This window comes from Ilyonectria robusta, assembly GCF_021365365.1.
Source record: "Ilyonectria robusta strain PMI_751 chromosome Unknown BGZ61scaffold_3, whole genome shotgun sequence".
Taxonomy (NCBI): Eukaryota; Fungi; Ascomycota; class Sordariomycetes; order Hypocreales; family Nectriaceae; genus Ilyonectria; species Ilyonectria robusta.
Window position 1 is genome coordinate 2,383,101 of NW_025764437.1, and position 27,811 is coordinate 2,410,911.

General features: G+C 54.3%; 13 protein-coding genes across 13 annotated transcripts; 9 read left to right on the forward strand and 4 right to left on the reverse strand.

The window, feature by feature from the left end:
• Window positions 1-385, forward strand: BGZ61DRAFT_443674 (uncharacterized protein). Its single transcript, XM_046244900.1, has one exon. It carries the CDS (start codon window positions 17-19, stop codon window positions 305-307), a length of 291 nt encoding a protein of 96 aa, XP_046109870.1. The 5' UTR covers window positions 1-16; the 3' UTR covers window positions 308-385.
• Window positions 386-2,737: 2,352 nt separating this feature from the next.
• Window positions 2,738-4,938, forward strand: BGZ61DRAFT_341939 (major facilitator superfamily domain-containing protein; the record flags this gene model as incomplete). Its single annotated transcript, XM_046239470.1, has 7 exons — window positions 2,738-2,988; window positions 3,044-3,426; window positions 3,474-3,958; window positions 4,009-4,047; window positions 4,096-4,557; window positions 4,614-4,667; window positions 4,714-4,938. 7 exons carry the CDS (start codon window positions 2,738-2,740, stop codon window positions 4,936-4,938), a joined length of 1,899 nt encoding a protein of 632 aa, XP_046109871.1.
• A 599-nt stretch (window positions 4,939-5,537) lies between these two features.
• BGZ61DRAFT_473723 (uncharacterized protein) lies at window positions 5,538-6,341 on the forward strand (the record flags this gene model as incomplete). Its single annotated transcript, XM_046248492.1, has 1 exon — window positions 5,538-6,341. One exon carries the CDS (start codon window positions 5,538-5,540, stop codon window positions 6,339-6,341), a length of 804 nt encoding a protein of 267 aa, XP_046109872.1.
• Window positions 6,342-7,481: 1,140 nt separating this feature from the next.
• On the reverse strand, window positions 7,482-8,322 carry BGZ61DRAFT_134876 (uncharacterized protein). The gene has a single exon (XM_046237203.1). It carries the CDS (start codon window positions 8,177-8,179, stop codon window positions 7,655-7,657), a length of 525 nt encoding a protein of 174 aa, XP_046109873.1. The 5' UTR covers window positions 8,180-8,322; the 3' UTR covers window positions 7,482-7,654.
• A 678-nt stretch (window positions 8,323-9,000) lies between these two features.
• Window positions 9,001-11,571, forward strand: BGZ61DRAFT_134898 (heat shock protein 70 family). The gene is made up of 3 exons (XM_046237204.1): window positions 9,001-9,100; window positions 9,168-9,843; window positions 9,904-11,571. Exons 1-3 carry the CDS (start codon window positions 9,033-9,035, stop codon window positions 11,128-11,130), a joined length of 1,971 nt encoding a protein of 656 aa, XP_046109874.1. The 5' UTR covers window positions 9,001-9,032; the 3' UTR covers window positions 11,131-11,571.
• An 18-nt stretch (window positions 11,572-11,589) lies between these two features.
• On the reverse strand, window positions 11,590-12,775 carry BGZ61DRAFT_443680 (uncharacterized protein; the record flags this gene model as incomplete). The annotated part of the gene is made up of 1 exon (XM_046244901.1): window positions 11,590-12,775. A coding segment is annotated over exon 1 (692 nt), but the record flags the coding sequence as incomplete, so codon positions are not given.
• A 441-nt stretch (window positions 12,776-13,216) lies between these two features.
• Window positions 13,217-13,715, forward strand: BGZ61DRAFT_473726 (uncharacterized protein; the record flags this gene model as incomplete). The annotated part of the gene is made up of 2 exons (XM_046248493.1): window positions 13,217-13,407; window positions 13,565-13,715. 2 exons carry the CDS (start codon window positions 13,217-13,219, stop codon window positions 13,713-13,715), a joined length of 342 nt encoding a protein of 113 aa, XP_046109876.1.
• An 844-nt stretch (window positions 13,716-14,559) lies between these two features.
• BGZ61DRAFT_443683 (uncharacterized protein) lies at window positions 14,560-15,503 on the forward strand. Its single transcript, XM_046244902.1, has one exon. The coding sequence runs from the start codon at window positions 14,697-14,699 to the stop codon at window positions 15,021-15,023; it is 327 nt and encodes a 108-aa protein (XP_046109877.1). The 5' UTR covers window positions 14,560-14,696; the 3' UTR covers window positions 15,024-15,503.
• BGZ61DRAFT_473728 (uncharacterized protein) lies at window positions 15,309-15,949 on the forward strand (the record flags this gene model as incomplete). Its single annotated transcript, XM_046248494.1, has 2 exons — window positions 15,309-15,504; window positions 15,687-15,949. The coding sequence occupies 2 exons, from the start codon at window positions 15,309-15,311 to the stop codon at window positions 15,947-15,949; spliced, it is 459 nt and encodes a 152-aa protein (XP_046109878.1).
• Window positions 15,950-17,081: 1,132 nt separating this feature from the next.
• Window positions 17,082-19,843, forward strand: BGZ61DRAFT_341945 (RNA12 protein-domain-containing protein; the record flags this gene model as incomplete). Its single annotated transcript, XM_046239471.1, has 3 exons — window positions 17,082-17,391; window positions 17,446-17,691; window positions 17,757-19,843. The coding sequence occupies 3 exons, from the start codon at window positions 17,082-17,084 to the stop codon at window positions 19,841-19,843; spliced, it is 2,643 nt and encodes an 880-aa protein (XP_046109879.1).
• A 626-nt stretch (window positions 19,844-20,469) lies between these two features.
• BGZ61DRAFT_341848 (Mif2/CENP-C like-domain-containing protein) lies at window positions 20,470-22,576 on the reverse strand (the record flags this gene model as incomplete). Its single annotated transcript, XM_046239459.1, has 4 exons — window positions 20,470-20,597; window positions 20,665-22,233; window positions 22,290-22,450; window positions 22,506-22,576. 4 exons carry the CDS (start codon window positions 22,574-22,576, stop codon window positions 20,470-20,472), a joined length of 1,929 nt encoding a protein of 642 aa, XP_046109880.1.
• A 435-nt stretch (window positions 22,577-23,011) lies between these two features.
• On the forward strand, window positions 23,012-24,329 carry BGZ61DRAFT_443685 (ribonuclease H-like domain-containing protein). Its single transcript, XM_046244903.1, has one exon. The coding sequence runs from the start codon at window positions 23,249-23,251 to the stop codon at window positions 24,233-24,235; it is 987 nt and encodes a 328-aa protein (XP_046109881.1). The 5' UTR covers window positions 23,012-23,248; the 3' UTR covers window positions 24,236-24,329.
• Window positions 24,330-27,765, reverse strand: BGZ61DRAFT_382892 (RHD3/Sey1). Its single transcript, XM_046242677.1, has 4 exons — window positions 27,241-27,765; window positions 26,647-27,090; window positions 24,758-26,583; window positions 24,330-24,699 (listed from the first exon to the last, which is right to left on the reverse strand). The coding sequence occupies exons 1-4, from the start codon at window positions 27,330-27,332 to the stop codon at window positions 24,410-24,412; spliced, it is 2,652 nt and encodes an 883-aa protein (XP_046109882.1). The 5' UTR covers window positions 27,333-27,765; the 3' UTR covers window positions 24,330-24,409.
• Between the last annotated feature and the right edge of the window lie 46 nt (window positions 27,766-27,811).

Below are 27,811 nucleotides of genomic sequence, written 5' to 3' on the forward strand. Positions count from 1 at the left end.
TTGGCATCTACTAGGCATGGCTGCCCATCCGAATCGTGTGGGTGGGTGTCAAGTAGCACGCTTATTAGAGGGGCCTTGGGTTGGCACTCGCTCACGGCTCACGGCTCACAGGCCGGTCTCGCCGAAGCAGCATCGTAATCTGGATCCAAAGCGTCGAGTCCTGTGCCATTCGAGAAAGAACTGTGCCCCGTCCGTCTCGCTTGAGGATCGTGACGATACCGGAGTCCCCCGCGCTCCGAGGGGAGTGGTTCTCAGATGGGGCACGAGGAGTGTGGCGAAAGCACGGCTGAAGGAAGCTCAACCTTAGAGCTTTCCCGAGGACCAACGGAGCGTGGAGGCCTGGCCGGCGAAGAGCGTGCCGTTGCGAAGCCTTGGGATGGGTGGCACAATCAAGGCCCGTCTCGGTTCGGCCCAAAGGACGCCAGTGAGACAAACATTGCCCGTTCCTTTCGGACCCTTCTTTTGAATGCCAACCGCACGCCGCGACACCTATTTCGTCATTGCCCGCCGGGAACGTGGTTGGCTCCCGTGGTGGAGTGTGCCTGACTGCAGCTGTTACTGGGCGAATGCCTGAGTGGTGGGTTGTGCCTTGTGGCGGGATGAACTGTGTTGCTCAAGCGAGAGTTGATGTGTAACATTGGGTAGCTAATCCTGGGTTTTGGAGTTGGAGGGGTGCGTGCTGGTTATCGTAATTGGGGGAAGGAGCCGGCCTGAAGATTTCGTGGGGTCCTGCCGATGAACCCGTGTCATCCACCACTTGTGCTCCAGTAGATTATCTTTCGCATCAAGATACGGCAAACAAGTGATGAAAATAAAGAGAGTTTCAAACCACGACATTAATATTTTAATGAAATACGTATTTTTCGACGCATTGGTGGCAATGTCCAGGGGGTGTATACATGGTTGGTGAGTTACCTACCAGAGGCTTTCCTGGCGAACTTACACCTTCTCCATCGCCCAGGACACCTTGACCCCGACCCACTCCAGGGCCCGGATGGCCGGAGGTAACCCCCGGACCTCCGGCCCGACACCTCAGGATGCTATCACTTTGCCACCATGAATACAGACGCATCCGACCCGTGCCCGCGGATATTTCCATCGCCGCTCTGGTACTACCGGCATCTCCAAAGGGTGAAATTGTGCCTTGTTGGTGGTGTCATTTGTCACAGTTTCTCTTTTCGTTCCGGTACCCACCACATCACATCAGTCGTACGATGTAGTAGCTTTCCAGCACCCAATTTCCGCGGGACTGAAAAAATGGGTACACAATGATAGCTGGCGTACTGCCCAGATAGGTGAGTACTGGTACTCATTATTTATTCATTATTTATTTGGATACAATCAAGCGTCTCCCCAGACCCTGGAACCTTTGGTGAGCATTTACCTCGGCCTTGAGTCTGTCTTTGCAATCCGTTTGAGTTCCTGTCTACACACTTGTCCGTTCTGGAACATCTGGACTTGAACCACGGGGTGTTTAACGACTAGGGCTCGTAAAATTGAGAAACTGCTTTTGACCATATAAAGCAGGGAGTCCTGTCGTGCACGATTAGGGGAAATTATAGTGCGTAGACGGTTTCATGCCCCTTCCTTAAGAAATAGTACTTAGATCATAATAGCCAAGGTGCCTAAAAATGAAAGGGGCATTGAGAATTAGCACCTGATTCTTTATGTTGCAGGTTTTCTGAGTTCCCGTCTCTCAGTTTGCTGATTCATTTGTCGCATAATTTGCTAAAAGCTTGGTATCTAGGCTTTGGTACGTATTGCGGTTATGCTAAAATGAAAATCCTTAACTCACAATGTACAGACCACAAGCATTATATAAGTGCCTTTGTGGTAGATCCCTTGCGACTGACCGGGGCAGTTTCCCATTGCGCAAATCAAGGGACTTGATTTCCCGAGACTGAAATCATGGTTAGGTAAGTTAGACATTAAAGGTTATTTCCTTATCTTTCGCTAAGACCATAAAACACTTAGACTCAAATGAACATATTTGATCCCTGTGATGTAATCAGGCAACAGGGAAACCGGGGTAAGTAGACATGACCTCGTGGCGTCTGGGGTTCCCTTCCCGAATCCTGCCTCAAAACGACGTCGTTACTGCGCCCGCTTACAGCAGGGGTAATTGTCCAGACGCGTGTTCTCCCTAGACACGATCCCGGGGCCAAGTAGTCAGGGAGCGAGGACAGCAGTTAAGAAATCGACTCTTCCTTGATAATGAGTGGCTGCCTTAACTTGACATTGCGCAATCCCTAATTACCTTGGCGGCCTGTGAGTCGATGGTCTCTTGGCGGCCTCAGAGCGCCTTTTTTAGCGGTATCTCATTCGAGCTGTCAGGTCAAAGCTAGTCTGTTTATGGGCACCCATTCGAGATCACGTGGACCGCCTTGCCATTTTAGGAGAGCTATTCGAGCGCCACTTCCGGCTTATTCACGGACACAGCCTTCGCCAGGTTGCATCTGAATTATCTGGCGATGTGCCCCTGCTGTTGAACGTGGTCGCGATTGGGCTTCGTGTCCTCTTGTTTCTCTGCAATGGGAAAACCATTCGAGACATGCGCTCTGCCCTCGTCTCAGCCTCTGCTCCCCACATTGTAGAAGACTCTGCTTAACGTCACCATTATGCTTATCATGTCGTATCCTTCATAGCCAGACTCAAAGATAAAACTTCCTTTGCTCCCTTTAGGACACCATTCTCTGTTCAAGCCTCTCATCACACCCTACGCCCCCTCCTATCGAGAATGTGTATCATTCTTTATAAACAAATTAAACAATGGTGGAACAAAGACACCACCCCAAATGCGACAACAGGGGATTCAACAGCACAACCAGCCGGAACTACAAACCAAGTGGCGTGTGCTCATCGCGATGTTCCTTCAGATGTGCCTTGCTTAGAGTGTAAGACGGAAAAGAAGGCAGCAAGGAAATACCGATGGAGGCTCATTCTTTGCTTGGCATGGCCATTCGCCCTCCAGTCTCTTGACTCGACAATGTGCGAATTCTTCCTCCTGTTTCTGAATACTTGGCTAACTGACTTAATTGGACAGCATCGCAACTGCCCTGCCATGGATCGCTGGCGACTTTGGAGAAGTTTCACAGCTGAACTGGATCGTTTCTGCTTTCAACCTGACCTCCGCCGCCTTTATTCCCTTCTGGTCTCAACTGGCAGATGTCTTTGGGAGGAACACGTCTCTCAATGCTGCCATCATATTGATGCTCATCGGCAGTACACTTTGCACTGCTGCTCCAACCAGCGCGTTCCCGGTTCTCCTCCTTGGCCGGGGCTTCCAAGGTATCTCTGCAGCAGGTATCAATGTCGGCATCCGAACTGTTCTTGCCGATAAAGTATCACTTCAGGAAAACGCAAAGAATTGGGCCATTTTCTCGATGGTAGGAGGCGCATCATACGCCCTTGGCCCCGTTATTGGTGGTTGGTATTCCCTATTTTGAAGTTTAGCATCAAGTATGGCTGACAAGCGAAACCAGGCTATCTTACCAGTGCGGATTGGAGATGGTGCTTTGCCATCAACCTCCCTGTTGCCGTAGTGGCCTTGGTCGTCATCTTCTTCTTTCTCCGCAAGGAACTACTTGGCCCTCAACCCATCCCCGAACTAGACGAAACTGTCGAGACTGGACGGAGGACAAAGTTCACTGCGAGGCTGAAGACGATCGACGTGGGCGGCCAGCTTCTGTTCATTATCGGGTTTGGTCTCATTATTCTGGCACTGACTTGGGGTGGTGCAACTTACCCATGGGCATCCGCTGCCGTTATTACCCCTCTTGTGATCGGCTGCATCTTCGCAGGCGGTTTCGTTTACTGGGAGTTTCTCCTTGCGCCCGGAAACTACCTGTCAGAAAAAATGCCCTGGCAGAGGGCTATGCTACCGTGGGCGTTACTTTCAAATAGAGACATTATCCTGCTTTTCTACTGCGAGTGTGCTACCGGCGTTGGCATGTATGCAGTGAGTCTCTCAAAGAAGCCTCTAGTCCAAACAGTTGCTAACCTGTTTAGGTGCTGTACTTTTGCAACATTTACTTCATTGCTGTTAGAGTATGTATGCCCGAAGTTCCTATTGGCGTTGGATTTAACATAGAGTAGGGCTACGACTCCGATAAGGCTGGCGTTCAGCTTCTTTACTTTCTTCCTGGACTCGCAGCCGGCGTCTATATTTGCTCCTTCATGTGCAACAAGTGGCCCCGAATGACGTTCCCGTCTGTCTTTCTGGGAACCATCGTTGAAGCCATTGGTATTGGTCTCTTAGGTTGGTCCATATACGCGGAGCGTCTCGCACCTATCTACGGAATGATGGCATTGGTTGGGTGTGGCACTGGCCTGCGATTCATGGCCTCACCGCTACACGGAATTGGCCTCTTTAAGAACATGCGAGCTTCAGTCATTGCGCTGATGGCGGTCGCTATTCCCTTTGGAGGTACCATCGGGTTGACTATAATGTCAACAGTTTTCAACAACACATCTGGCCTTGACTCGAACGAGAGCGACTTCTCTAAGATTCAGTCACTACCGGAGGATATTAGAGACCAAGCCATACACAATGCAAAGGTAATTTCTACCCCAATTCGAGCCTCGGATGCAATGATAACTGACACGGATTCCAGATGGGTGTCGTCTGGGCATTTGTTTCCATCACGCCTCTCATCGTACTGGTAAGCGTGCACCTCCTCCCCGCAGATGTATAGTATGCTTACTTCATACCAGGCTGTTGTATGCGCCGCGTGCCTTGGGAATGTCAAGTTCGACCAGGGCCCCATGGGAGAGGGTGGAAAGCCGACTGATGCGATAGTCAGAGGTAGCTATCTACTCAGCCTGGTGAGGAGCGAGAAGAAGTATGTCGAAGAAGAGGAAGAAATAAGACTGGAGCGCTCTAGTAGGGTGGGGTGGTTAGAGGGCACATCGCCTGAGAAGTCTGTCGGTCAAAACTAAGCGATGGGTGGGATTTGATACAATGGTAGATGAGCTATCGCTTACACTGATGGAGGAGCAAATGGCATTTGCAAAGCTATAGATGGCCGTTCCAACTGATAGATATACCCATTATTTGTCTTTAATTCGTTTAATTTAACCATTCATGGACTCCTAAAGAGCATTTAGAAGTCATTGATTTCAGGATGTGTGTTATCGCCACTTGCTCCGGATAGAGTTCAATTCCGGGAGAATGCCGAGATCGGCGATTTCAGGACCAATTCATGCTGAATTCGCGGCTCGTGTAAGAGAGCAATCCCTTGCATTATCTGGCTATATAGGCCCCCGTGTTGCATCTATCAAACGCAGCAGTAGCAGCCCAAATTGGGATGCAATTCTACCGGGTTAGTTGGTTGACGTGGTAGCAGCTTGACTCGCCAGCATGATAATCGCCTGACCACAGACCGGCACGTAGCTCAGCCTCCGGACATGGATGCGTCTTATTTTGTCTCGCCCTTGGCCATACATGTCGTCTCTCAACAACTGCTCCAACTCGACCATAATACTTATTTTCTTCCTTTCGGGGCGCAATTGGTCGCCCTTTTTAATAAATTGTGACCATGAGTGACGCCGAAGAAGAGCAAAGCCCGAAGCCGCGGTTCTGGCTGGAGTTCCGCACGTTTGACGATGGGCTGTCGTCGCCCGCGGCCGGAACGACGGTGACGCCGACGCTCACCGCATTTCCCCGGTTCGCGATGCTCCCTCCAGAGCTGCGCTTAAGAATCTGGGCTTGCCTGATCCAGCCGCGCACCATCGTCGCATGCTGTCTCCAGTGCGACGAGCGGTTGCCTGAGCGGCGGCGAGAACTGGACGAGCGGACACACGGCGATGCGGTCCCAGTGCTGCTGCAGATTAACCGCGAGTCGCGGTACCTGGCGCTGCAGCACTACGAGCTGTCATTTAGCTGGCGCATCTCGAAGCTATTGTCAGACACACCCGTGTCGCGTCCGGCGCGTGTGTGGTTCAACTTTGCGCTGGATACCATCTATCTGAGGGGGGAGCTGGAGGCATACGACTCGTACGGCTTCAACTCACCGATGGTGTACTTTATGCGGCGAGAGGACACTCGGCGGGTGCGGCACGTCGCTTGCGCATTCGGGGAGTTGGGCTATCCGCAGCAGGAGAGTGACCAAATCTTCGGATGTCTCTGGCACGTCGTGGATGGGTTCGCCTCCGTGGAGCGGCTGCTGCTGACGGTGGATGACGGGGATGAGGAGGACTTGCGGGGGAGCAAGTTGATGAGCAGGGATAACGTGATGCAGAAGATCTGGAACGGTTGGTTGGGCGGGTCGATGAAGATGGCGGACAAGCAGATGGTGTTGATAAGGGAGGAGGATCTGGCCGGCTTCGTGGCGAGCCATTGAGGTGTGAACTATGAGGAGAGGGAGATCAAGCAAGGTAGGCAATCGGGGAAAGGTATCGTTTGCTCCTGTTGTTAGGTTGATTACGCATTTTGGGCTCTGGAAGCCTGATGTTGGATTGTGTAGATAGGGCGTGCATCTTGTTCTCTGACGACGACGAAGTAGTTCAGATCGATCTTCGGACATTGCTAGGTGCCATGATCCTGGTATCTAGGGCAGCATCTAGGCGGCATCTAGAAGTGTGCTGGCGGCATCGTGCGATAGTTACGTGGACGACATGGGCGATTGCACTCGGATAGAGTAGGTAGATGCATTAGATATTACGTTGGGCAGCGAAACTGAAAATGAAGCCCTCCCGGATAGCCCCAGGCCCGATGTGCGTGTGATGTCCTTTTGCGCCGAGCGATGCCTTGGCTGTCTCAGACATCAGCCATCTGTCTTAGTTCTCTCTGACATGTCGCCTCGGCTATGGCTGAAGTATTGAGGCATGTAGTCGTGGCTCGCGGACGAGGCGCGTGGTGAAGCTGGGCTGGGTGGTTGTGGTTCCGCCAGCTGCATCTGGCTCCGGCGCGCCAAAGGGAAGAAAGGAACGGGCCGATGGCCTCTAAAGAACCAGGGCGGGTGCATTATCAATTCATCATTGTGGACCCTCGCCTGCATCTTCTAACGCGGCCAGTTCAGAAGGCAATGCACAGGGCTGGGAATGAAGCTGTCCTGAACATGGAACCAGACTTCATCGACGGCGATGATACCTGACCATGTCCACCCCACTTGGAATCCCACTCGCTCCCAGTGTCTCCCGCCTCACACATCCGCGTAAGGCCTCATCGCCCTTTATTACCCTGATGGTTGGTTGCCTGCAGAACGCGCGCACGGCAACGAGGCAGCACACAGGGCGATCGATTTGGCAACGTAGTGGGTGGCGGACAAGCCACAGAGGGGGAGTCTGCAGCAATTCAGCCGCAGCCTCCCAGCAGCGCCGGAGAGATTTCGTCAAGCCCCGACTTTGCTTGTCGCAAGTCGTGCAGCTGTAGCAGCATCAGCGGCAGTGAATTGGCGCCAGTCAAGACGTGTAACCCCGCGAGTGAGAGATCCCGAAGCTCCCAACAACACGCAAACGGGGCTTCCCCCCCCCCCCCCCCAATGACGTGCCCCCAATATCCCAAGGGACAAGAGACAGAGGTGCGAGCCAGAGATTCATCCAGATGGGTTGGTTGCCCCGCCACTCCATTGGGCAGCGAGGCTCGCCGAAAAGTTCCAGGTTGCCACGCCACCGACCCCAGTGGCAACCCCCGCCCCCTCCCAGTGGACCCCCCCTACCCACAGAGCGCTGTGGAAGCCCCGCGAAAGACCCATGAGGAAAAATCCCAGGCAACATGCATTTTTGACAGCTGGTAACTGGCTTGGTCATGGTATCCGGCCGGGCAGGCTTCCTTGTCTGGCGAGGCCGACAGGAGCAAGCTAGGCGCGTATGTATCAGGCAAGCAGGCAAGCAGGCAAGCAGGCAGGGAGAAGATGCGCTGCGAGAGAAGGGAGGGAACGGGGGGGTAAACCAGGGGCAGTGCAGCCATCCAACCCGCGCAGGAGTGCATACCTGTACAAAGTACAGCCCGCGGTGCTACCATGTACGTACAGGCGTCTAAATTACAGCACCAGCACCAACTGCAGTGCCGCTTTCGAACAGGGCGGGAGGCTTGGGAGAGAATGCAAAGTAGAGTGCGGCTAACGTGCCACTGCGCGTTATGTCCGTGACGTCGTAGCTGATGAATTGATGATTGATGGATGATTGATGGACTGCATTCCCCTTTGGTTACCTGGCCCGTCGCCACCCAAGAAATCATGACGCCCCAAACCTGAGATGTTGAGTGGAGGGGTAGCCCAGAGCCAGAGTCGGAGTCAGGTCAGCCAGGGAGGCAGACGCATGCCAAAAGTACAGAGCTCGGAGCACGCAGAGCAGCACAGGCACAGCACAGGCAAAAGTGGCATGGAATCAAGGAGGGGCAGCGAGGCAAGAATCAAAGGGAACCTGGAAAGCTACTAGCCTGGCGGAGGTGGGGCAATGTACCTGGTACAAAGCTGACGCTGGCTTCGTCAGGCTGTCCAGGCGGCCGCGCCCTTGAAATGCGGCGGTGCGACCGCTGTGCGTGCCTGAGCGCCGAGGTACTGGGCACCTCTGTGCTGCCCAGGCCGCACACCCCGCCGCCGGCTGCCCCGCGATGGAATTTTTCACGGGCATGACATCAACGAGGAGCACAGGGAAGATGAGCGTGAGCGACGAGCGGCGAACAGACGGATCGCGCCGAGGAAGAAATACCAGGGGCTCAGGAAGTTGCCAGAAGCCCCCGTAGGCAATCAATGTGTTTTTTTTGGTACGCCTGGGGGCGGCTGCTTCGTTGCTGGGGCCTTCTGGTGGCCCACCGGCTCTTCCAGCTGCTCGCAGCTGCTTCGCTGCCCTGCTAGAGGGTTCCCGGGCCCCTGCACGCAAGCTGGTGTGGGCTCCTTTGGAACAGCGCAGAACCGCATCGAACCTTGGCAGCCGCCTTTATTTAGAACCTTTCGCAACCACTGCACCGAAACTTCTCTCTTTCCAAATCATCACTCTCCCAATACCCCCCAGAGTCTTCAAACACCTCTCCTAGATTTGAAGCACATCCTCTCCCGTTTTCCCCGTCACATCTTCTTTTTTCATTCACAATGGGTCCCGCCGTCGGTATCGATCTTGGTACCACGTACTCCTGCGTGGGTATCTTCCGCGAGGATCGGTAAGTGCTATTTTCCCCCCAACTCCGAAACTCAGCTATGTTGTGCAGCTGCTAACTCGCGCCTCAGATGTGATATCATTGCCAACGACCAGGGCAACCGAACCACTCCTTCCTTCGTCGGTTTCACCGACACCGAGCGTCTGATTGGTGATGCCGCCAAGAACCAGGTCGCCATGAACCCCCAGAACACCGTCTTCGACGCCAAGCGATTGATCGGCCGCAAGTTTGCCGATGCTGAGGTCCAGGCCGATATGAAGCACTTCCCCTTCAAGATCATCGACAAGGGCGGCAAGCCCATCGTCGAGGTCGAGTTCAAGGGCGAGCAGAAGACCTTCACCCCCGAGGAGATTTCTTCCATGATCCTCACCAAGATGCGCGAGACCGCCGAGGCCTACCTCGGTGAGACTGTCAACAACGCCGTTGTCACTGTCCCCGCCTACTTCAACGACAGCCAGCGTCAGGCTACCAAGGATGCTGGTCTCATTGCCGGCCTCAACGTCCTGCGAATCATTAACGAGCCCACCGCTGCCGCCATCGCCTACGGTCTTGACAAGAAGATCGAGGGTGAGCGCAACGTCCTGATCTTCGATCTTGGTGGTGGTACCTTCGATGTGTCTCTCCTCACCATTGAGGAGGGTATCTTCGAGGTCAAGTCCACCGCTGGTGACACCCACTTGGGTGGTGAGGACTTCGATAACCGCCTGGTTAACCACTTCGTAAATGAATTCAAAAGGAAACACAAGGTAAATTAAAGCCTAAATATAAGCCCTAAATTATCAAGACTAAATACTAACTCATACCAGAAGGATCTTTCCTCCAACGTTCGCGCTCTGCGCCGTCTCCGCACTGCTTGCGAGCGTGCCAAGCGAACCCTCTCTTCCTCCGCACAGACCTCCATCGAGATCGACTCTCTCTTCGAGGGTATCGACTTCTACACCTCCATCACCCGTGCTCGTTTCGAGGAGCTCTGCCAGGATCTCTTCCGATCCACCATCCAGCCCGTCGACCGTGTCCTTGCTGACGCCAAGATCGACAAGAGCCTCGTCCACGAGATCGTCCTCGTCGGTGGATCTACCCGTATCCCCCGTGTCCAGAAGCTCATCACCGACTACTTCAACGGAAAGGAGCCCAACAAGTCCATCAACCCCGATGAGGCTGTTGCCTACGGTGCTGCCGTCCAGGCCGCCATTCTGTCTGGCGACACCACCTCCAAGTCCACCAGCGAGATCCTGCTTCTCGATGTTGCCCCTCTCTCTCTCGGTATCGAGACTGCTGGTGGCATGATGACCAAGCTCATTCCCCGCAACACCACCATCCCCACCAAGAAGTCCGAGGTCTTCTCCACCTTCTCCGACAACCAGCCCGGTGTCCTTATCCAGGTCTACGAGGGTGAGCGCCAGCGCACCAAGGACAACAACCTCCTCGGAAAGTTCGAGCTCACCGGCATTCCCCCTGCCCCCCGTGGTGTTCCCCAGATTGAGGTCACCTTCGATCTTGATGCCAACGGTATCATGAACGTCTCCGCCGTTGAGAAGGGCACTGGCAAGTCCAACAAGATCATCATCACCAACGACAAGGGCCGCCTGTCCAAGGAGGATATTGAGCGCATGCTCAGCGATGCCGAGAAGTACAAGGAGGAGGATGAGGCCGAGGGCAAGCGTGTCGCTGCCAAGAACGGTCTTGAGTCCTACGCTTACTCTCTCCGCAACACTCTCAGCGACCCCAAGGTCGAGGAGAAGATCGAGGCCGCCGACAAGGAGACCCTCAAGACCGAGATCGACAAGGTCGTTGCTTGGCTCGACGAGAGCCAGCAGGCCACTCGCGAGGAGTACGAGGAGCACCAGAAGGAGCTCGAGGGCATTGCCAACCCCATCATGATGAAGTTCTACGGTGCTGGTGGCGAGGGTGGTCCTGGCATGCCCGGTGGCATGCCCGGCGGTCCCGGTGGCCCTGGCGGCTTCCCTGGTGCTGGCGGCCCTGGCGCTGCCCGCCCCGGTGATGACGGCCCTACCGTCGAGGAGGTCGACTAAATTCTTTGATACCCCAACATCAGTCTCGACTTCCAGATTGGTCATGCGTCTACGACACGGAGGCTAGGGGTCTCAAGGGATGATGAGATTAGATTTTCCTTTTGCTTTTTAACGCATTTCACGGTCACGAACAGGGAAAAGCTCGGTGGTTTACCTGGGTTTGTACTTTAATGAATCAATGGATCAATACACATGAACCAAACTCTCCACTCGCTTGTAATGTGAATGTCAATGTCAAGGTTTGTGATGAACGAATAAGGACATCTCCCTCTCTGGGAAGGCATCGTTGTGGTGATGGTTAGTAAGCTACACTAAGTAGGTTGACGAAAATTTAGATCGATTTCTCAGATCACACTTCAAAATACTGTCTTAGTCCCTAAACACTCAACAATAAATGGACATTAGCATTTTCCTAAAATGAAGTAAAATTTAGTAAAGATTAGTAACCTATTTTATTTACCAGCACTTTAGTTCCGTAAGAAGTTATGTGATCACGATACTTGTCCGAATTTTATGCTTTCCTGTTATGCTTCCCTCTCAAAACATGGCGATCAGCACTTGTTACAAGAGTAAGTGCGGCTCTGGTCTACCATCAACTGGAATTCATGTTGCATGGAAAATATAGCTTTGTTCGAGAATCGAGGAGCGTGGAAGCGAGAATAAATATGGTTCATTATGAAAGGAGTATCTCTGTTCATGCATGAATGGGTGATGGTAGACGTGGTCTGGGCAGGTATCTTGCCAACTGTGGACAAGAAAGACCATATTACCTTAATGTACAAAAGCAAGCTGCTCCTCCTCCCATTCTCTTCTGATCCCGAATCTGTAGCTGCAATAAAAATTATGTCGGCAGATTACTCAATGGGTTCTTTAAAGACAGACCCTGGTTCCACCTTCTCCTCGCGGCTCTTCCAGACGTCTTCGCTACTTGGCTTTCCAGGCCCGTACTTTGCGTAGTTCTTGTTGCGGTGGTGAGCGCGGATGACGTTCTCACGCATCTCTGCGCCGTAGCTCTTGATGCGCATGCAGAACCAGAAGTCGTCCCAGTGCTCACTGCAAGAGCGCATCTCGCCGTAGCGGTAGATGGCGTTCCACTGGCCGCCCATCGAGTTGCATGCCCATGCCTGGTCAAAGGCTGTGCGACAGCTCAAGTCGGTGGGGAGGAGGGATTCAGAGAGGGCATCGCCGGGGGGTGCCTCGGTGAGCGTTTCAGCTCCGGCGCGGGAGGCCGAACCAGAAGGTGAAGAGCGGGCGGAGAGCCAGGATGATATTGAGGAGGAGGATTGGTCGGTGGGTTTTTGTGATGAGGCCTTGTTGATGGGCTGGGACTTGGTGTCGAAGAGGTCGAGGAACTTTTGGATTTCGGGGTCGTCGGACAGGTTGGATGTCGTAGAGGACGAGGGCGAGGAGGATGGGTTTGAGGACGAGGGCGAGGAGGATGGATTTGAGATCGAGGCCGAGGTCGAGGCTGGGGATGGAGGGGCCGATTCCTTGTCGGCGGGCGCGGGTGCCTTTGCGGCAGGAGTTTGCGAAGCCCAGAGCCAAGCCATTACGGTTGTCTTTGGGTGTGTGTATGCGTGGTTGTTTATACGATCTCACTCAATTCGAGTCGATCGCGGGGCTGTCGGCGATTCTGTAAGTGAAGGCGCAGAGATGGGCAGCCGTAGCTGCACCGCTAGGGGGTGCAAATAATATTCTGTTACATAAGCACCAGGCTCTAGCCGCGACTCCACCCGAAATGGAAGGGAGCCCAGAACCAGCCAAGAACTCAACAGAGGGCTATTCCACGGCTTCTGTCAGAAACCATTCCCCTGAGAGCTTCGTACAAGAGTAAATTATGGAACTCGACGTCATTTTCCTTGAACTACCTTATAATCCACAAGCATACTACCTCTAAGTGAAGCTAAATATCCCTGTCGAGATGTAGACGATCATCGCTTTTCTTTTCCTCGAGGTAATGAGAAGAGCCTCGAATAACCCTGTGTGAGCGTCCTGAGGGATCCCACACACCAACCGATTTTGTGTGGTCGGCTAAGCAAACTCCTCCATCTTAAACGCCACTCGATTCTTCTCAGCATCCGCAATAATGGGTAACAGCAAGGTTTACTTCGACGTCACCTGGGCCCCGTCATGCAGAACGGCAAGCCTACCTCCACCGTCAAGAGCCAGTCCGAACCTCTGCAACGACATTATCCCCAAGACCAGCGAGAACTTTCGCGCTCTCTGCACCGTCGAGAAGGGCTTCGGCTATACTGGTTCCACTTTCACCGTTAAAAAGTCAGCCCGGCCGTATCAATAACACTGTCCCCAAGACCGGCGAGAACTTCTGCACTCTCTACACCGGCAAGAGGGGCTTCAGCTATGCTGGTTCCGCCTTCTACTGTATTATCCATGAGTTTATACTCCAAGGTGGTAACTTTACCCGTAGCAATAGCTCCCAGTTCTTTGGTATTACTGTTATCACCTCGTGGCTTAACATCCGCTACGTCGTCTTCGGCAAGGTCGCTAACCAGAACTCCCTGAATATTATTAAGGCTCTTAAGGCTACTGGTTTCGGAAGTGGTGCTGTCAACTCCAAGGAGTAAAAGCCCGACCCAGTGCGCTGTAGGTGCTGTAGGTGCTGGAAGCTTAGGGCGTTATAGCCTGTGCAGGCAACCCAATTTGTAGCTGAATATGTACTCCAACACCAAGAATACACCTTTCACAGCAGCAGCTCGCTTCGCTCGGTTCAGATCCTTTGGCCTTCCCTCCGGGAGTGCACATTACTCACTGAAACATAATCACAAGTGTAGGTCTCAATGGGAAGGGCCTGAATATGGATTTGGAGTTGAGGCCGTGACTTAATGGAGATGATAGAGGAAGTGGAGTCAATCGGCTCTGATTTTGGTGTAAAATACGGGTTCAGCCACACATTGGGTTGCAAATAACTCCAAAGTGGGTTACTTTTTAATCACGCCCTTCTTCAACTCCTGCTCGGTAGTTGTAGGAGTGACCTGGAGACGATTAGTTTAGATGTGGTCTGCTGAGGAAAAGGGCAGGGTTTGGAACATACGCCCAGGGTCTCGTAGAGCTTGGTTTCCTTGACCATGATTGCGGTTGGTCCGGGTGGGGGGGTTCTAAAAGTGTCGGTTTGCGAGGAGCGAGGAGGGATTTGATGACACGAGGAGACTTCCAGCCGCAAGTAGTACTCCGGGGCGAGGGTGACCTATGTGAGTCATCGTGTGAGTCGGTCGGTCGGTCGCTGAAGACGACGTGGCGGCCGTTGAGCCACGAGGCGACAACGGTGGTAACGAAGAACTGGGAGCCGTTGCCACGGGTGAAGTCACCACCTTGGAGCATGACGGAATCAGCATAGCCGAAGCCCTTCTCGCCGGTGCAGAGAGCGCGGAGATCCTCGCCGGTGCAGAGAGCACGGAAGTTCTCGCCAGTGCAGAGAGCACGGAAGTTCTCGCCGGTCTTGGGGATAATGTTGTTGCAGAGGTTCGGACTGGCTCTTGACGGTGGAGGTGCAGGGTATCTTTCCTTTCGACCAGCTGGATTCCAACCTCCAGGTTGAGATTCTTCGTATGGTTCTGGTCTTCGACGGACAGGTGGTCCATGCAATTTCTCGCCTCGATCCATACTACCAGCCGATAGTGGTACCTCTGAACTGCAGAGGGGAGATATCTCCGCTTCACCGGTTTTACGTGGGTAAGAGTAAGATGAGCGTCACCTTTGCACAGAAGCCTGAAGACCTTCTTGCTCCCCTCTTAGTTTCAAAGAGATGGAACTACATCGGAGCCAACCTCTTTTACTCTGGGAACAAGTTTTGCTTCTCGTCCCGGGTGCGTGCGGAGGGTTGCGTCGAGTATTGCGGGATGGATCTAGCTCGGTTGAGTGACGTCGGGTGCTAGAGCGGCGAATTGATTGTAGCAGGAATGCTGATGGAAAGCTCGACGGGATTGGACCGATTTCTGCGCACTGGTCTGCGCTGTGCAAGGGATTGGACCGGGCTCGGTGATGGGAGCGGCACATAGAAGCGAGAGAGGTGTTGTTCCGAGTTGGGAATGAATATTTTCGGTGGCGAGGCTGAGGGTCTTACGTCAGGCCTGCTAGCTCCTGTGGGTATGCAGGGCCGGCAATGTCCCAACGACAACGATTAGAGCTATTCGCAGAGTTCGAATCTCTCCTCGGTTACAATGACCTTGGCGCTCGCCTCTCAAGGGCCCAACAACGACGATTGGAGTTATTCGCAGGGTTCGAATCTCTCCTTGGTTACAATGACCTTGGCGCTCGCCTCTTTTGGAACGATCTTGTCCGCTTGTTTCCGTCCCGGGCTCGGTGATGGGAGCAGCACACAGAAGCGAGAGAGGTGTTATTCCGAGTCGGGAATGAGTATGTTTCCGTTATTGCTGTCTTTCTTTGCTAACAGCTCTTTCGTAGACATATCGCCTCATCCGAATAAAACCCACGCAGATCTCCGGCTCAGAACTCCAAACGAAGATGGAGAAGCGTCGACATATCGCCTCATCCGAATAAAACCCACCCAGATCTCCAGCTCAGAACTCCGAACGAAGATGGAGAAGAGGCTGGAGGTGAAAAAGCGGCTGAAGATGAAGAAGAGGCTGAAGATGAAAAAGCGGCTGAAGATAAAGAAGAGACTGAAAATAAAAAAGCGGCTGAAGATGAAGAAGATGCTGAGGATGCCGATAAACTCGAGGGACTTGAGCTTAGCGCAGGTAATAAACTGGTTGAGGTAGGCTTGCCGTTCTGTATAACGGGGCTCTTCTTAGGTGACGTCGAAGTAAATCTTGCTGTTACCCTTTATTGCGAATGCTGAAAAGAATCGAGTGATGTTTAAGGTAAAAAGAAAACTTGAATAAAGTCGTAGAATAGCGCAATAAGCGCCTGGATGAGAACCTGTGAGACTTGTGGGGAAAGGCACAGTGCAAAAAGTGTGTGTGTATGAGTCTAAGGTTGTAAGGGGGGCTGGAGGGCTGGGTTTAGGTCTTAGAATAACCCTTAGGGGTTATGGCCTGAGGCCACACCCCTAACATAAGTGCTGTAGATACCAGAAGCTTAGGGCGCTATAAGTTGCGAGAGTTGTATGGCTATTCCACGGCTTCTGTCAGAAACCTAACTCCTCCCAAACAAGAACGCCCACAACCCCTCTGCCGAGGAGAACTTCAAGGAGATCTCCCACGCCTACGAAATCCTCCACCGCACACTCGTTTGGCCAAAAGAACCACCTCACGTACAACAACACGCCTCGACGACCATTCTCTCCGTCACCGACCGTACACTCGTTTGGCCAAAAGAACCACCTCATGTACAACAACACGCCTCGACGACCATTCTCTCCGTTACCGACGCCCCCAGCCTGAAGCAAAACCCTTAAGGCCTAGACTTTTCTATCTCCTTGGCAGTCCAAATGCTTGTGGGACAGCATAGGATTTGCAGATCGTTAAGGGATATCAAATTTTCTGTGTCAGCTCAGCTACAGATAAAGTATCTGCTAACTGAGCCGCATACCGGCTGAAACCCGACTTGTCCACAGCGCCCCACAAGCATTTGGACTGCCAAGGAGATGGCTCTGCGGTATATTCAAATTTTCCGCCTTGCCGCTGGAAGTGTTAGATGACTTGGTGAAGCACAGGAAACAGGTTGCCCAACTCACTCCCACCTCTACGTGCCTTTCCCTCTGTTGAGTTCTCGGTTGGTTCTGCGCTCCCTTCCATTTCGGGTGGAGTCGCGGCTAAGTTAGAGCCTGCCCTAGCTCGTGGTTGTCTGATGATGGATGACCTCATTGTCATTGGTGAACCGAGGAAGCTCGCCTAGCTCTGCACATTCTCGAATCCAACCTCCAGTCCGGGAACCTCCTCCTGCACACTCTTTCACAGCAAATCATCCTGCTGCGGAGCCAAATCACATCTGCTCATACGCAGAATGCGTGCGGTTGGCCTCCTCTCGCCATGATTTCCAGACGAGGCCTAGCGCTCCTCGCAGCGCGCCGCCCACTATTCTCAGCGTCAGCGTCGCCATGCCCATCGCCCGCTACCTTGGGCCTGACAGCAGCCTCACTCCTCCGTTCCCGCAATGATAATGCCATTCTCTCTCGAATTGGAATCTCTGGTCGTGCTTGGGAGAGCACAACGCCACTCGACCCCTCGGCCGCTCCCCCGGCCACTCCCCCGGCCACTCCCCCGCTTTCACCAGAGGCTGACGGCGACAAGAGCGGGCACATTGCAGTCTCTACCAACGAGTCCATCTTATTCTTTGACAGTCAGCCCGCCCAGTTAGCCCGGTAGTTGCACAGTATTCACTGATTCCCTCCAGATATTTTCCCACTCAAGCTCAGCAGCGCTCTGTTTTGGCCATGGAGGACAGACCATGACGTCTCCGACCTGCTGAAGCGCTTCGATAGCTCCTCCTTCGGCATTATGGACCCCATTCGTCTTGTCAAGACGGCAATTCCAGAAGATCTACCAATCAAAGTGACTGAAATCCTACCGCGTCTCAAAGACGGCGGCGCCTATGTCAAGTTCAGTCACGACGCAAACATCGACCCTGCGGAAATCGAGGGTATGTACATGTGCTCATGGGTCATGCCCTTCTCCAGGAACATATGCTAACATAACATCGCCCAGCGTCTTTGAAGAAAAGACTGGCAGATCGACCTATCAAACCATGGTTCAGCCTCTGGCGTGGGGTCACGGCCCGCCTAGTCCAAGGCACTCCATGGCTCGAGGATCTTTACCGTTATCCCACCAGCCTCCTCAAGATCGAGTTCGTGCCCCCCAGTTCCGGAGTTAGTCCCGAGGAGCTCCCCGAAGAGGCTCTTTACACGCTGTTCCGCAAGTACGGCAAGATCGCCGATATCATACCACAGCCCACCGACTCCAAGGTCATTCCGCGGTACGCCCAGGTCGGGTTCCCCTTGATAAGGGACTCCATCATGGCTCGCAACTGTATGCACGGGTTTGTTGTCAGCGAGGCCCTTGGGGGCGGCCAGAAAGGAACTAAACTCAGGTTGTCTTACGAAAAGCGAGTCAAACCCCACAGCATCTGGAACTGGCTGACCAACCATTCTCGAATCGTCATACCCGTCGTGGCTGCTCTGCTCGCTGGTCTCTCAGTGGTCATATTCGACCCTATTCGCGAGTTCTTCATCAAGCTCCATGTTCAGCACTCTCTTGATTTTAAGGATTCAAAGTTATATAAGTGGTTCAAGAAGCAGACCGGCCACTTCTCTCTTGGGAACAAGAAGGACCACAGCGATGGTCTCGGCACTGTATGGAAACACCGACGTGAGGTCATCGACCAGGTTCACTCTTGGCTCGACGAGACGTCCGATACCTTTATTGTCGTCACAGGTCCCAAGGGCTCCGGGAAAGTGGAAATGATCATGGACCAGTCACTGGAGGGACGTAAGAATGTTCTCAAGATAGACTGCCGGCCCATTGTCGATGCCAGAGGGGAAGCCGGCACCATCAAGAGACTTGCCGCTGCTGTCGGATACCGCCCTGTCTTCTCCTGGGCTAACAGCATGAGTAGCATGGTTGACCTCGCTGTCCAGAGTACCACGGGTGTCAAGGTTGGCTTCTCGGAAACACTCGAGTCGCAGCTCACCAAGATCCTGCACACCACCACATCTGCCCTCATGCGAGTCGCCGTCTCCGGGCGAACAAAGAAGGACAGCGATGCCAATCTGGCTGATGACTCCTATCTAGAGGCGCACCCCGAGCGCAGACCTGTTGTCGTGATTGACAACTTCCTCCATAAGCATGAAGAGAACAGCATCGTCTATGAGAAGATTGCGGAGTGGGCCGCGTCCGCTGTCCAGAACAATGTCGCCCATGTCATCTTCCTCACCACAGACTCTGCCTACTCTAAACCTCTGGCCAAGGCCCTCCCCGACCGCCTCTTCCGCACTGTCTCTCTTGGTGACCTCGCGCCTGATGTAGCCAAGAACTTTGTCCTCGGCCGCCTCAAGGACCAGATCGCAGATGAGGAGAACAAGTCGGATACTGATGAAACCAAGCAACAGCTAATGCGACGCCCTGACATGGCGCAGCTGGATGCGTGCATAACCACTCTTGGCGGCCGGCTCACTGACCTCGAGTTCCTCGCCCGCCGCCTCCGGACTGGTCAGACACCTAAGCAAGCCATTGATGAGATTGTCGACGAGACAGCCACCGATGTTGTTCGCATGTTCCTTCTTGGAAAGGGCACGGACGTTGAGAACAAGAAGTGGTCCTCCCAGCAGGCTTGGCACCTCATCAAGTCGCTTGCCGAGACTCCATCCCTGCGGTACAACCAGGTCCTCCTGTCCGGGCCGTTCTCTGCCTCCACCTCCACGGTGGACGCTGAGGCGGCTCTTGACAGCCTCGCCAGTGCTGAACTCATCACCGTCCGCACCAAGCAAGGCCGACCCGAGCTCATCACCCCCGGCAAACCCCTACACCATGCGGCCTTCGCTGTATTGTTGCGTGACCGCGTACTCCGCGCCAGGATGGATCTCGATATCATCACCGATGTGTCCAAGGCCGAGGCTCGCTCTATTGACAAGATCGAGACTGAGCTCGCCCTGCTTGGATCCTTGCCGCGTCAGACGGGCGAGACGGCTGGTCGAATCAGCTATCTCTTAGGTAAACTCCAGGCTAGCCAGGTGAAGATTTCCAAGTGGGACCAGGAGACGGCCCAACTGAAGAAAATTTTGAATGAGGAGTACTAGAAAATAGATGAAAGGGAGGGCTAGTAACTGTCATGGTGTTGTGGTAGCGGGCTTGCAAACGAAGGACAGCGCTATACGAGATTTACATGGACACGAACAGGATGAAGCGATCTTGGATTAGATGTGTATTGGTAGCAGTCATGTAGAAGGCTCCATGTATAACGAGGATGTGGGCAGATACCCTTCTCAACAAGACAACGAATTTCCCCTTTTTCATTCCTCGGTATCCTCTCCGCCCAATGTCATCTCGGTTCAAGCAGCCGCTGGCACAACCACGCTCAAGACTAAATCAGCAAAGCTGTCATATCATCTCTCTTCCTTGAATGGCATGCAACTTGAGGTCTCCCATACGTCACGTAAATCATAAACCCACTCTGCCAAACTGACCCATGCTCAGCCAGTTTTCGATCCTTCTTAAATCCCTGTCAATCTCGATTACCGAGAGCCAACTAGCACGAGGGCCAGTACAGAAACTCCACCACAATGAAATGAAACAAACAACAAAAGACCTCCCATCCAGCATCGCCACGTAAAATGAATGAAGGAGTTTCTGGATGGATATATACACGAGTGCGCCTTGATATGCAAACATCGAAAAGTCGGAACATTTGGCCCCTCGAGGACTATTAACTGAGGGCCAGTGTGGAGTTTTGCGACTGATCGGGATCGAATAATTGGCTGGAGACCTCGCATGCTTGGGAGAAGAAGATGCGTGAAGGGTTGTCGTAGTCGTTTGTGATGCTGTAGTAGTTTCCTACATTATTGTATGGTTAGTCAAATTGGCTACTTTGATGTCAGGGGTAAGTGAATACACGGCATACCTCTGGGAACGAACCACATGCCTCCGGCGGTGATGCGGAACTGTGCCTCGTTGACGGTGACGAGAACCTTGCCGTAATGGACAAAGAAGACCATGTGCATCTTCCGCGAGTTTTTGGGCCTCTTCTCCGTGCCAGGGGGCAGGTCGACAACACCGGCGCCCATGAAGGGCGTGATCAGCGTCTTGGCAAAGCGGAACGTGGCATCGCGGATATCGCGTGTCTGGATGGCGTCGGCTGAAACGGCCACACGCTCTTCCGTCACTTCGACGGGTTCGTCGTCGGCCGGCGGTTGCAACTCGTGCTCTGGCTCCCATAGTATGACCTCGCCAGTGACGGTACCGGGGCTGATCTCCCAGTCCTCAAGTTCCTCCTCTTCAGCATGAATAGGTCGCTGTTTAGACTTGGCTTTGGAGCGTGCCTTGCTCCGCGGCGCGCGCTTTGACGGGGCAAGTTCCTCGGGTACGCGGATAACTTCCTTGATGGTAGGTAGGACAAAACGATCCTTGGCAAACATATTGTCGATCGCCTCTTCCTCATGTACGACTTGTTCACCTCTCCACCAGTCCAGTGGCTTGTACGAATGTCTGCCAGATCTCGTCTGCCTCATGACGTCGGCGTCGTGACGCATAGATACAAGACCACGAGACTGGGGCATCGGCGGACCGCGTTGGAGGGCCGCGAATGACGTATCGCCAACATTGTCCTCTTCCACCACTGGGAGCTTGGGCTTTCGTCCAGGCTTACCACGAGGTTTGGGCTCGGGTTTGGGAGCAGCCGCTTTTGCGGGAGCAGGCTTGGCTGGTTGTGGTTTGGAGGGCTTGGGCTGCACAGTCCGCTGCTTCTTGGGCGGTGGCGCACTCTCCTCTGGCTCCGACTCGTTCTCAGCTTGCTCGCTCTCCGTCGATTTCCGTGCAGCTGGCCGTTTCTTAGAGCTCTGAGCTGATGTGGGCTCTTTTGGCTTGGCGTCCTTCTTTGCTGGCCGTCCTCTTCGCTTCTGAGCTGTCGAGCCCTCCTCAACCACTGACTGTTCCTCGGGGGGGTCCTCTGCAATTGGTTTAGGTGCAACCTTTGCTGGCCTTCCGCGACCCTTCTTCTTCGCAGCGCTCGGACGGATGACTGGTTCCTCCTCGGCAGGTGGTGATTCCGGTTCAGGTGTAGGTGTGTTTCCGCCCATAGCGGCAACCATCTGTAGAGAGTCCTCCAAGAGAGCTGAATGATCTGGGTCCTCATCTTCGTCCTCTTCCTCATCCCCGGGTCGGTGTACAACAGTGTTGTTTGTATTGTCGTCCATGTCCTCATCTTCGTCCTCATCCTCGTCCTCTTCACTGACGGTACCATTAAAACCATTCGGCTTAGTCCTGCCTTGTCCGCGGTTAGGGCCAAAGTTGAGCATTCGTGTTACCGTCGACTCGGGTTCTTCGACAACCGATCCGCGTACGGGTGAAGAGACGCGCTCGAGGTGTGGATTCTTGCGTGCGGGTGACATCAGATTCGTCTTTATGGGCGATCGACTGCGAGGGATGCGGAGCTGTCGATCCTTAAGCAACGTCCGGGGACCAGGACCAGCGCCTACGACGAAGTTAGTCATGCTAGTTGGTAGATTGGATGGCCGAAGAGCTGCGTACTGTCTTCAATCTCCATGTCATCACTCCCCAAGTCGCTTTCGTCATCGCTGATGTCTCTGCCGTTGGCGACTGGAGACTTCTCGGGCGAGGAAAGATCGTCTAATGGTTGCATGCCATGCTCGTCACGCTTGCCGGTATCGCGCAAAAAAGCGCCAGTTTTTCTAGGAATATTGCATCAACAGTTTGCGGCAGAAGAGCAAGAGTCGCGCAACGTACCGACCGCGTACACCAAGCGTGTGGATGGCCTCGGGCTCCTCATCGTCTCCGCGCCTGCCGCGAGGGGCCATGGCTGTGTAGGAGTTTCGGGGTTGCGAATTCAAAGGGAACCTGGGTCGCGGGGTGATTAGGCCAATGTGTGCGAGCCGTGAGATGCTGCAATGGTGGCGTGGAGGTGCAAGTCGAGATGCAAGTCGAGATGCGACGACGGAAAATGGAACGCGCCGGCGGGTGTTGACGCGGTGGGTGTTGTTGGAGCTCTAGGCGACAGGGACCTACGGGAAGCTGCAGCGCTGAGCGGCCCCACCTTTTTCTTTTTTCCGTTTTGGGGGGCCATTCTGGGCGTGTTGCCGCCTGTAAGAAACTACCCATAGCGCCCCATTGTACTGGTTCAGGTACCCCTGTCCGCTGAATCTCCAGCACCTTTAACCCCACTGGGCTGGGCGCCGAAGCTCAATTGGAGCTGCGACGCGTCTCCCATGACCAAACGCGTCGAGACCCGTCCATTTAATATTCTGCTCTCATGCCTCCGTCTCAATATACAAGACATGACGTAAAGTAAACAACCACACATCACACACACAAACAAACAATCACCAATCACGAATTACGAACTAGAACCCTTCGACTATCTGGCTTTTTTTTGGTTAATGGCGTATCTCTATTGATACTTCGGTCCTCTCTGCCCCTCCTCCACCGCCAAAACCTCCAGTTCAGACATCACCAACATCACCACCACCATCATGACTGACTCACAATCCTCCACCTTCATCCCCCCCTCCATCCACCGCCCGGAGCTCCTCTCGGATGCCTCCTTCACCCACTTCTCTCCCGTCCCTCCCGCCCTACTCCCAACTGACCCCTCCGATCCCACCTCGGCGCCGCCCTGCTGCCTCGGCGTCGACGAGGCCGGCCGCGGACCCGTCCTCGGTCCCATGGTCTACGGCGTCTTCTACCTGCCCCTGCCGCTCTCCGACCCGCTCCTCCGTGATACTCACCACTTCGACGACTCCAAGGTCCTCACCGCCGCCGTCCGCTCCGACCTCATGCGCGCACTCTGCGAGCCCGGCTCCGACCTCCACAACTCCTGCGGCTGGGCCACCGACTCGCTCTCAGCCCGCGATATCTCAGCCAACATGCTCCGGCCCGCTGCCTACAATCTCAACGCCCAGGCTATGGATTCCACCATCGACCTCATCAAGGCAGTTTATGCGAAGGGCGTCAACATCCAGGAGATCTACGTCGATACCATCGGCCAGCCAGCCCCCTACCAGGCCAAGCTGCAGCGCATCTTCCCCACAGCCAAGATTACCGTCGCCAAGAAGGCCGACAGCCTCTACCCGTGTGTCAGTGCCGCCTCCGTTTGCGCCAAGGTCACCCGTGACGCTGCCCTCGAGGTGCTGTACGAGGCACGCGCCCTCGAGGACGGTGTCACTACCGAGGAGGACGGCATGGCTTGGGGCTCAGGATACCCTTCCGACGCCCGATGCGTGGGGTGGATGAAGGGCAATATCCACCCCGTGTTTGGCTGGGGTCCTGAGTGTCGGTTCAGCTGGGGTACCGCCAAAGACATGCTCGAGGGAAAGGGCAACGGCGTCAAAGTCGAGTGGCCAGCTGCCGATGATGGCGAGACGAGCAGGCTAACTGATTTCTTTTCTGCCGGGAATGAGGACAAGGGGTCTGAGCTGGGTACCTGGTTTGGCACACCGGCAGGGTTGGAAGCATTTTAGGCATATTTCTTTTCTTTTTGATTATAAAAAGCCTGGGGGCACCCACTGGAAAGGGCTTCACAACTTGGGGCGCATTGGATGGTCATCTCTGGGTTCAGTAAACATTATATCCTGTTTGTTTCGCTAATCATACCCGGCAAGGTCTGAGACTAAATACATAAGAAGTCCATGCCATCAGATATCATCAATGTCGTCCCTCTCCGTAGAGTTGGCCTTCTGCCCGCGGCTGTCCAACGTGTCCATGCTGATGCTGTCGCTGTCCCGGGCGGGCATAGCCAGGGCCTGGCGTGCCGTATCCGAGTTGGCGATGAACTCACGCAGCTGCTGCTTGGCAATGTCCACGCCCTGGGTCACTGCCGCGTTGCCCATTTGGACCATGGGGCCCAAGAGGTTGAGCGTGTATGAGATGTAAGTACCTCCCGCAATCATAATGAGCAGGATGAAAAGCATAGGGTTGCGCAGCACTGTAGGCGATACAGGTTAGCAAATTTTCGTCGCAAAATCTCAGCGTCCAGCACTTACCCATAAAGATCTCGTTCCAGCCCAGTGCCAGGAGCAATCCGTAGAAGTACCATGGAATCTGGGCTACGCCACCGATAGCACTCCGCTTGGCCTCGACATAGACGCCGTCGGCCGTCTTCTTGAACCGCACAACCAGATCCTGTCGTTTGCCTTCGCTGAGCACCGTCATCTCTTCCTCCAGGCTCTTGCCTTCTTCCTCGTCAATGCCTCCAATCGGCGTCAGATCCTCCTCATCGCCAGCCTCAACGCCAATGGGCTGCAGTCCAATAAACTCGGGGAGATCCGGTGGCGCGTACGTCTCAGAGAGTCGGAACCTCGATAGAAGGGGGATGAGCGTAAGGGTCGACTCCCTCGCCTTGGTATAGATGCCCTCAATGTCGTCAGTAGGGCGCCAGATGCGCGGGACGCCGGCTTCATCATAACGGAATTTTTCCTCAAAATTCTCTCTCAGCTTCAAAAGGATGTTGCCTTCCATAACCTCTTCTTCAATCTTCTCCCGCAGAGCACTCCAGCTCTTTCGGCGGAGTCGCCAGGCACCGACAAGCACCTCCGCGTCGCTAGCATCAAAGCTCTTTGCTCGGTCGGCGAATCGGACCTCGGCCTCCTTAACAATGCCGGTGAAGACACTCCAGATCCTGTCCCAAAGGTCCTTCTCGGTAGGGGGCTTATCCTCAGTTTCAGGGGCCCCCATGCCTCCTCGGCCCGTGCCCAGCTTGTTGAACTCCAAGCCGATGGCCTCGCCAAGTCGCGACTTGACCCACCGTTCCACGCGCGTCGCAAGGCGTCGCATCTCCTCCTTTCGCAGCTTGGCGCTGACCTCGTCAAGTTCCTTTTCAAATAGGGATGATTGAGACTCAAAGGTGGTCCACGATACGCTCTCTATGCGGAGGCTTTGCGCCTCGACATTGAAGATATCCAATGTCTTTCGCTTCTCGTTGGCGACAATGTCGGCAAACTCGTAGGAGCCGCCAGCCTTCTGCCCAGCCTTGACCTTGCCAGCAACCGCCTCGCTGAAAGCAGCAACGCCGGCCTTGTGAGCGGCGGCCAGCTGTCCCTGGTACAAGGCCTTGAGGCGGGTATCAATCTTTCCTTCCAGTTCCTGCCTCTTGCGGGCGTAAACGCCCTTGTGGTATCGACTCGCTTGCGTCTCGAAAGCCCGGATGCACTTCTCACGGGCCTCCTTTCCGGAGGTACCCAGATCAGTCAGTACGGTGGGGATACCCAGCTTGGAGCCCTCGGCCTGCTTCTCCTCAAGGGGGGAAATAACGAGGTCGAAGTTTATCAGAACCTCCCTGGAGATCTCGTCACAACGGAACTGGGCAAGAAGCTCCTGCTGAGTCGGGAGATCAAGATCCTTGTTGTTGACAATCTGGTCCCAGATGCCCTCGGCGTAGATGGAGAAACCATCTGCAGGGATCCTTCGGTGGTACTCGGGGAGGAAAAGACCGCCCTCGAGTTCCTGATCGCCTGTGCCATTACGGTCTCCAGCGATGGATCTTGACCCTGGGTTCTGAGCCCCCTGGGTGGATTTTTCGGCCTGCAAAATCTTCTGATCGCCTTTGCCACTACGGTGTCCAGCGATGAATCTTGACCCTAGGATCTGAACCTCCTGGGTGAATTTTTCGGCCTGCAAGATCTTGTGGGGGAGCGCTGCGAAGCCAAAGTCGAAGTAGTCCTCGATGCGCGATTGCTCAAGACCCTGGGGCTTGGAGATGGAGGACCAGATTTTGGTCAGATCCTGGATGAGGGTCGTTCGGAGATTGGCAAGGGGGGTAGTGCCAAGATGATCGCGAATGACGAAGAAGAGGAGGGATCTCGGAGAAGATCTGAGTGAGCACGTGTCAGCATCCCGGAGTTTCTCAGAATAATAGCACAAGGTCAGGACCTACTGCTTGTCCTTGAGGAAGAGCTGCAGGTTGACCTCGAAGACAGTCTTGAGCAAGCCCATGTTGGCACCCTGGTACAGACCGACTTGGTGCTCCCAGATGTTGAGGATCAAGACCTCGCTGGTGGCGAGCGCAAAGAGGGCGCTCTTGCGCTCAAAGTCCTGGTCCTCGCCGCGCTCGCGACCGTCGGTACCCTCAACGTCCATGACGAGGATGTTGTCGGCCATCTTTGTGCCGGCGCTGTCCTCGCGCTTGTTCTTGGACATCCAGATTCCCTTGGTGGTCTGTCGGCGCTCCGTCTCGGACATGACGGAGAACTCGGTGCCGAAGAGGTTGTTCAGCAGGGTGGACTTGCCGGTGGACTGAGAGCCAAAGACGGAGATGAGGTGGTAGTTGAAGCCGGCGTCGGCGACGTTGGTGAGCTGGAGGTATTCATTGAGGTTATCACTAATGGGAGAGAGGGCGGTTAGTCAAGGGGCGCATGTCGTCATGAAGACAGCGTGGTGGATAGAATGGCAAGAAGTGGCGACGTAGACAAATGGAATGCAAAGCAAATGGAGGATAGGGACAGGCACAGGCACATGGACATGGACATACTTGAAATCCTTCTCCTCGTCAACGACCTGGACGCCATGTTCGTAGCTGCCCGGCGCCAGCTTTTCGCCGACGGCAGAGAAGTGGCCGTTCATAATTGCGATGGCAGAGTATCAGAAGCGGGAAGATTGAAGCGAGAAGCGGTGGAGAAGCGAGACAAGGGGAGCTTCAGCGGCTCGGGACGGGCATGAGTCGGGAAACCCTGGCAGACGCAGCAGGTGGCGGATAGAGTCGTCGAGTTGGCAGACACAGGCAGAAGGGATTGGTTTCGGTGGGCGCCTGGTCGTTGGGGGGGGGGATGCAAAGGGAAGTGCGTGGGACGATTGACGAGCGATGCCAAAATGTTGTGAAGTGACCACCTGGACAAAGTTGCTAGACCCTTGTGATATAGAGCAGCCGACCAACCAGGTACGTATCGGGCGGGCCGCGGACCTAACCTCTCTCCATGGCTCCATGCATGGGGGTTCGCACATAATAAGCCACCTCATCCTGGGCAGCGCAGTGGACGTTTTTACAGGACGTCAGTGGACACGTAAAGGAGACGCTTCCGGAAGACGCCTACAAGAATCCCCTA

Coding starts and splice junctions, on each gene's coding strand:
- BGZ61DRAFT_443683 (XM_046244902.1), top strand. CDS start 14,697: ATGGTTCTGGTCTTCGACGGACAGGTGGTCCATGCAATTTCTCGCCTC.
- BGZ61DRAFT_382892 (XM_046242677.1), bottom strand. CDS start 27,332: ATGAACGGCCACTTCTCTGCCGTCGGCGAAAAGCTGGCGCCGGGCAGC. Junction 27,091..27,240: donor GACGAGGAGAAGGATTTCAA/GTATGTCCATGT, acceptor CTCTCCCATTAG/TGATAACCTCAATGAATACC. Junction 26,584..26,646: donor CTCTTCCTCAAGGACAAGCA/GTAGGTCCTGAC, acceptor GTGCTCACTCAG/ATCTTCTCCGAGATCCCTCC.
- BGZ61DRAFT_134898 (XM_046237204.1), top strand. CDS start 9,033: ATGGGTCCCGCCGTCGGTATCGATCTTGGTACCACGTACTCCTGCGTG. Junction 9,101..9,167: donor GGTATCTTCCGCGAGGATCG/GTAAGTGCTATT, acceptor CTCGCGCCTCAG/ATGTGATATCATTGCCAACG. Junction 9,844..9,903: donor AATTCAAAAGGAAACACAAG/GTAAATTAAAGC, acceptor AACTCATACCAG/AAGGATCTTTCCTCCAACGT.
- BGZ61DRAFT_443685 (XM_046244903.1), top strand. CDS start 23,249: ATGACTGACTCACAATCCTCCACCTTCATCCCCCCCTCCATCCACCGC.
- BGZ61DRAFT_134876 (XM_046237203.1), bottom strand. CDS start 8,179: ATGATTTCTTGGGTGGCGACGGGCCAGGTAACCAAAGGGGAATGCAGT.
- BGZ61DRAFT_443674 (XM_046244900.1), top strand. CDS start 17: ATGGCTGCCCATCCGAATCGTGTGGGTGGGTGTCAAGTAGCACGCTTA.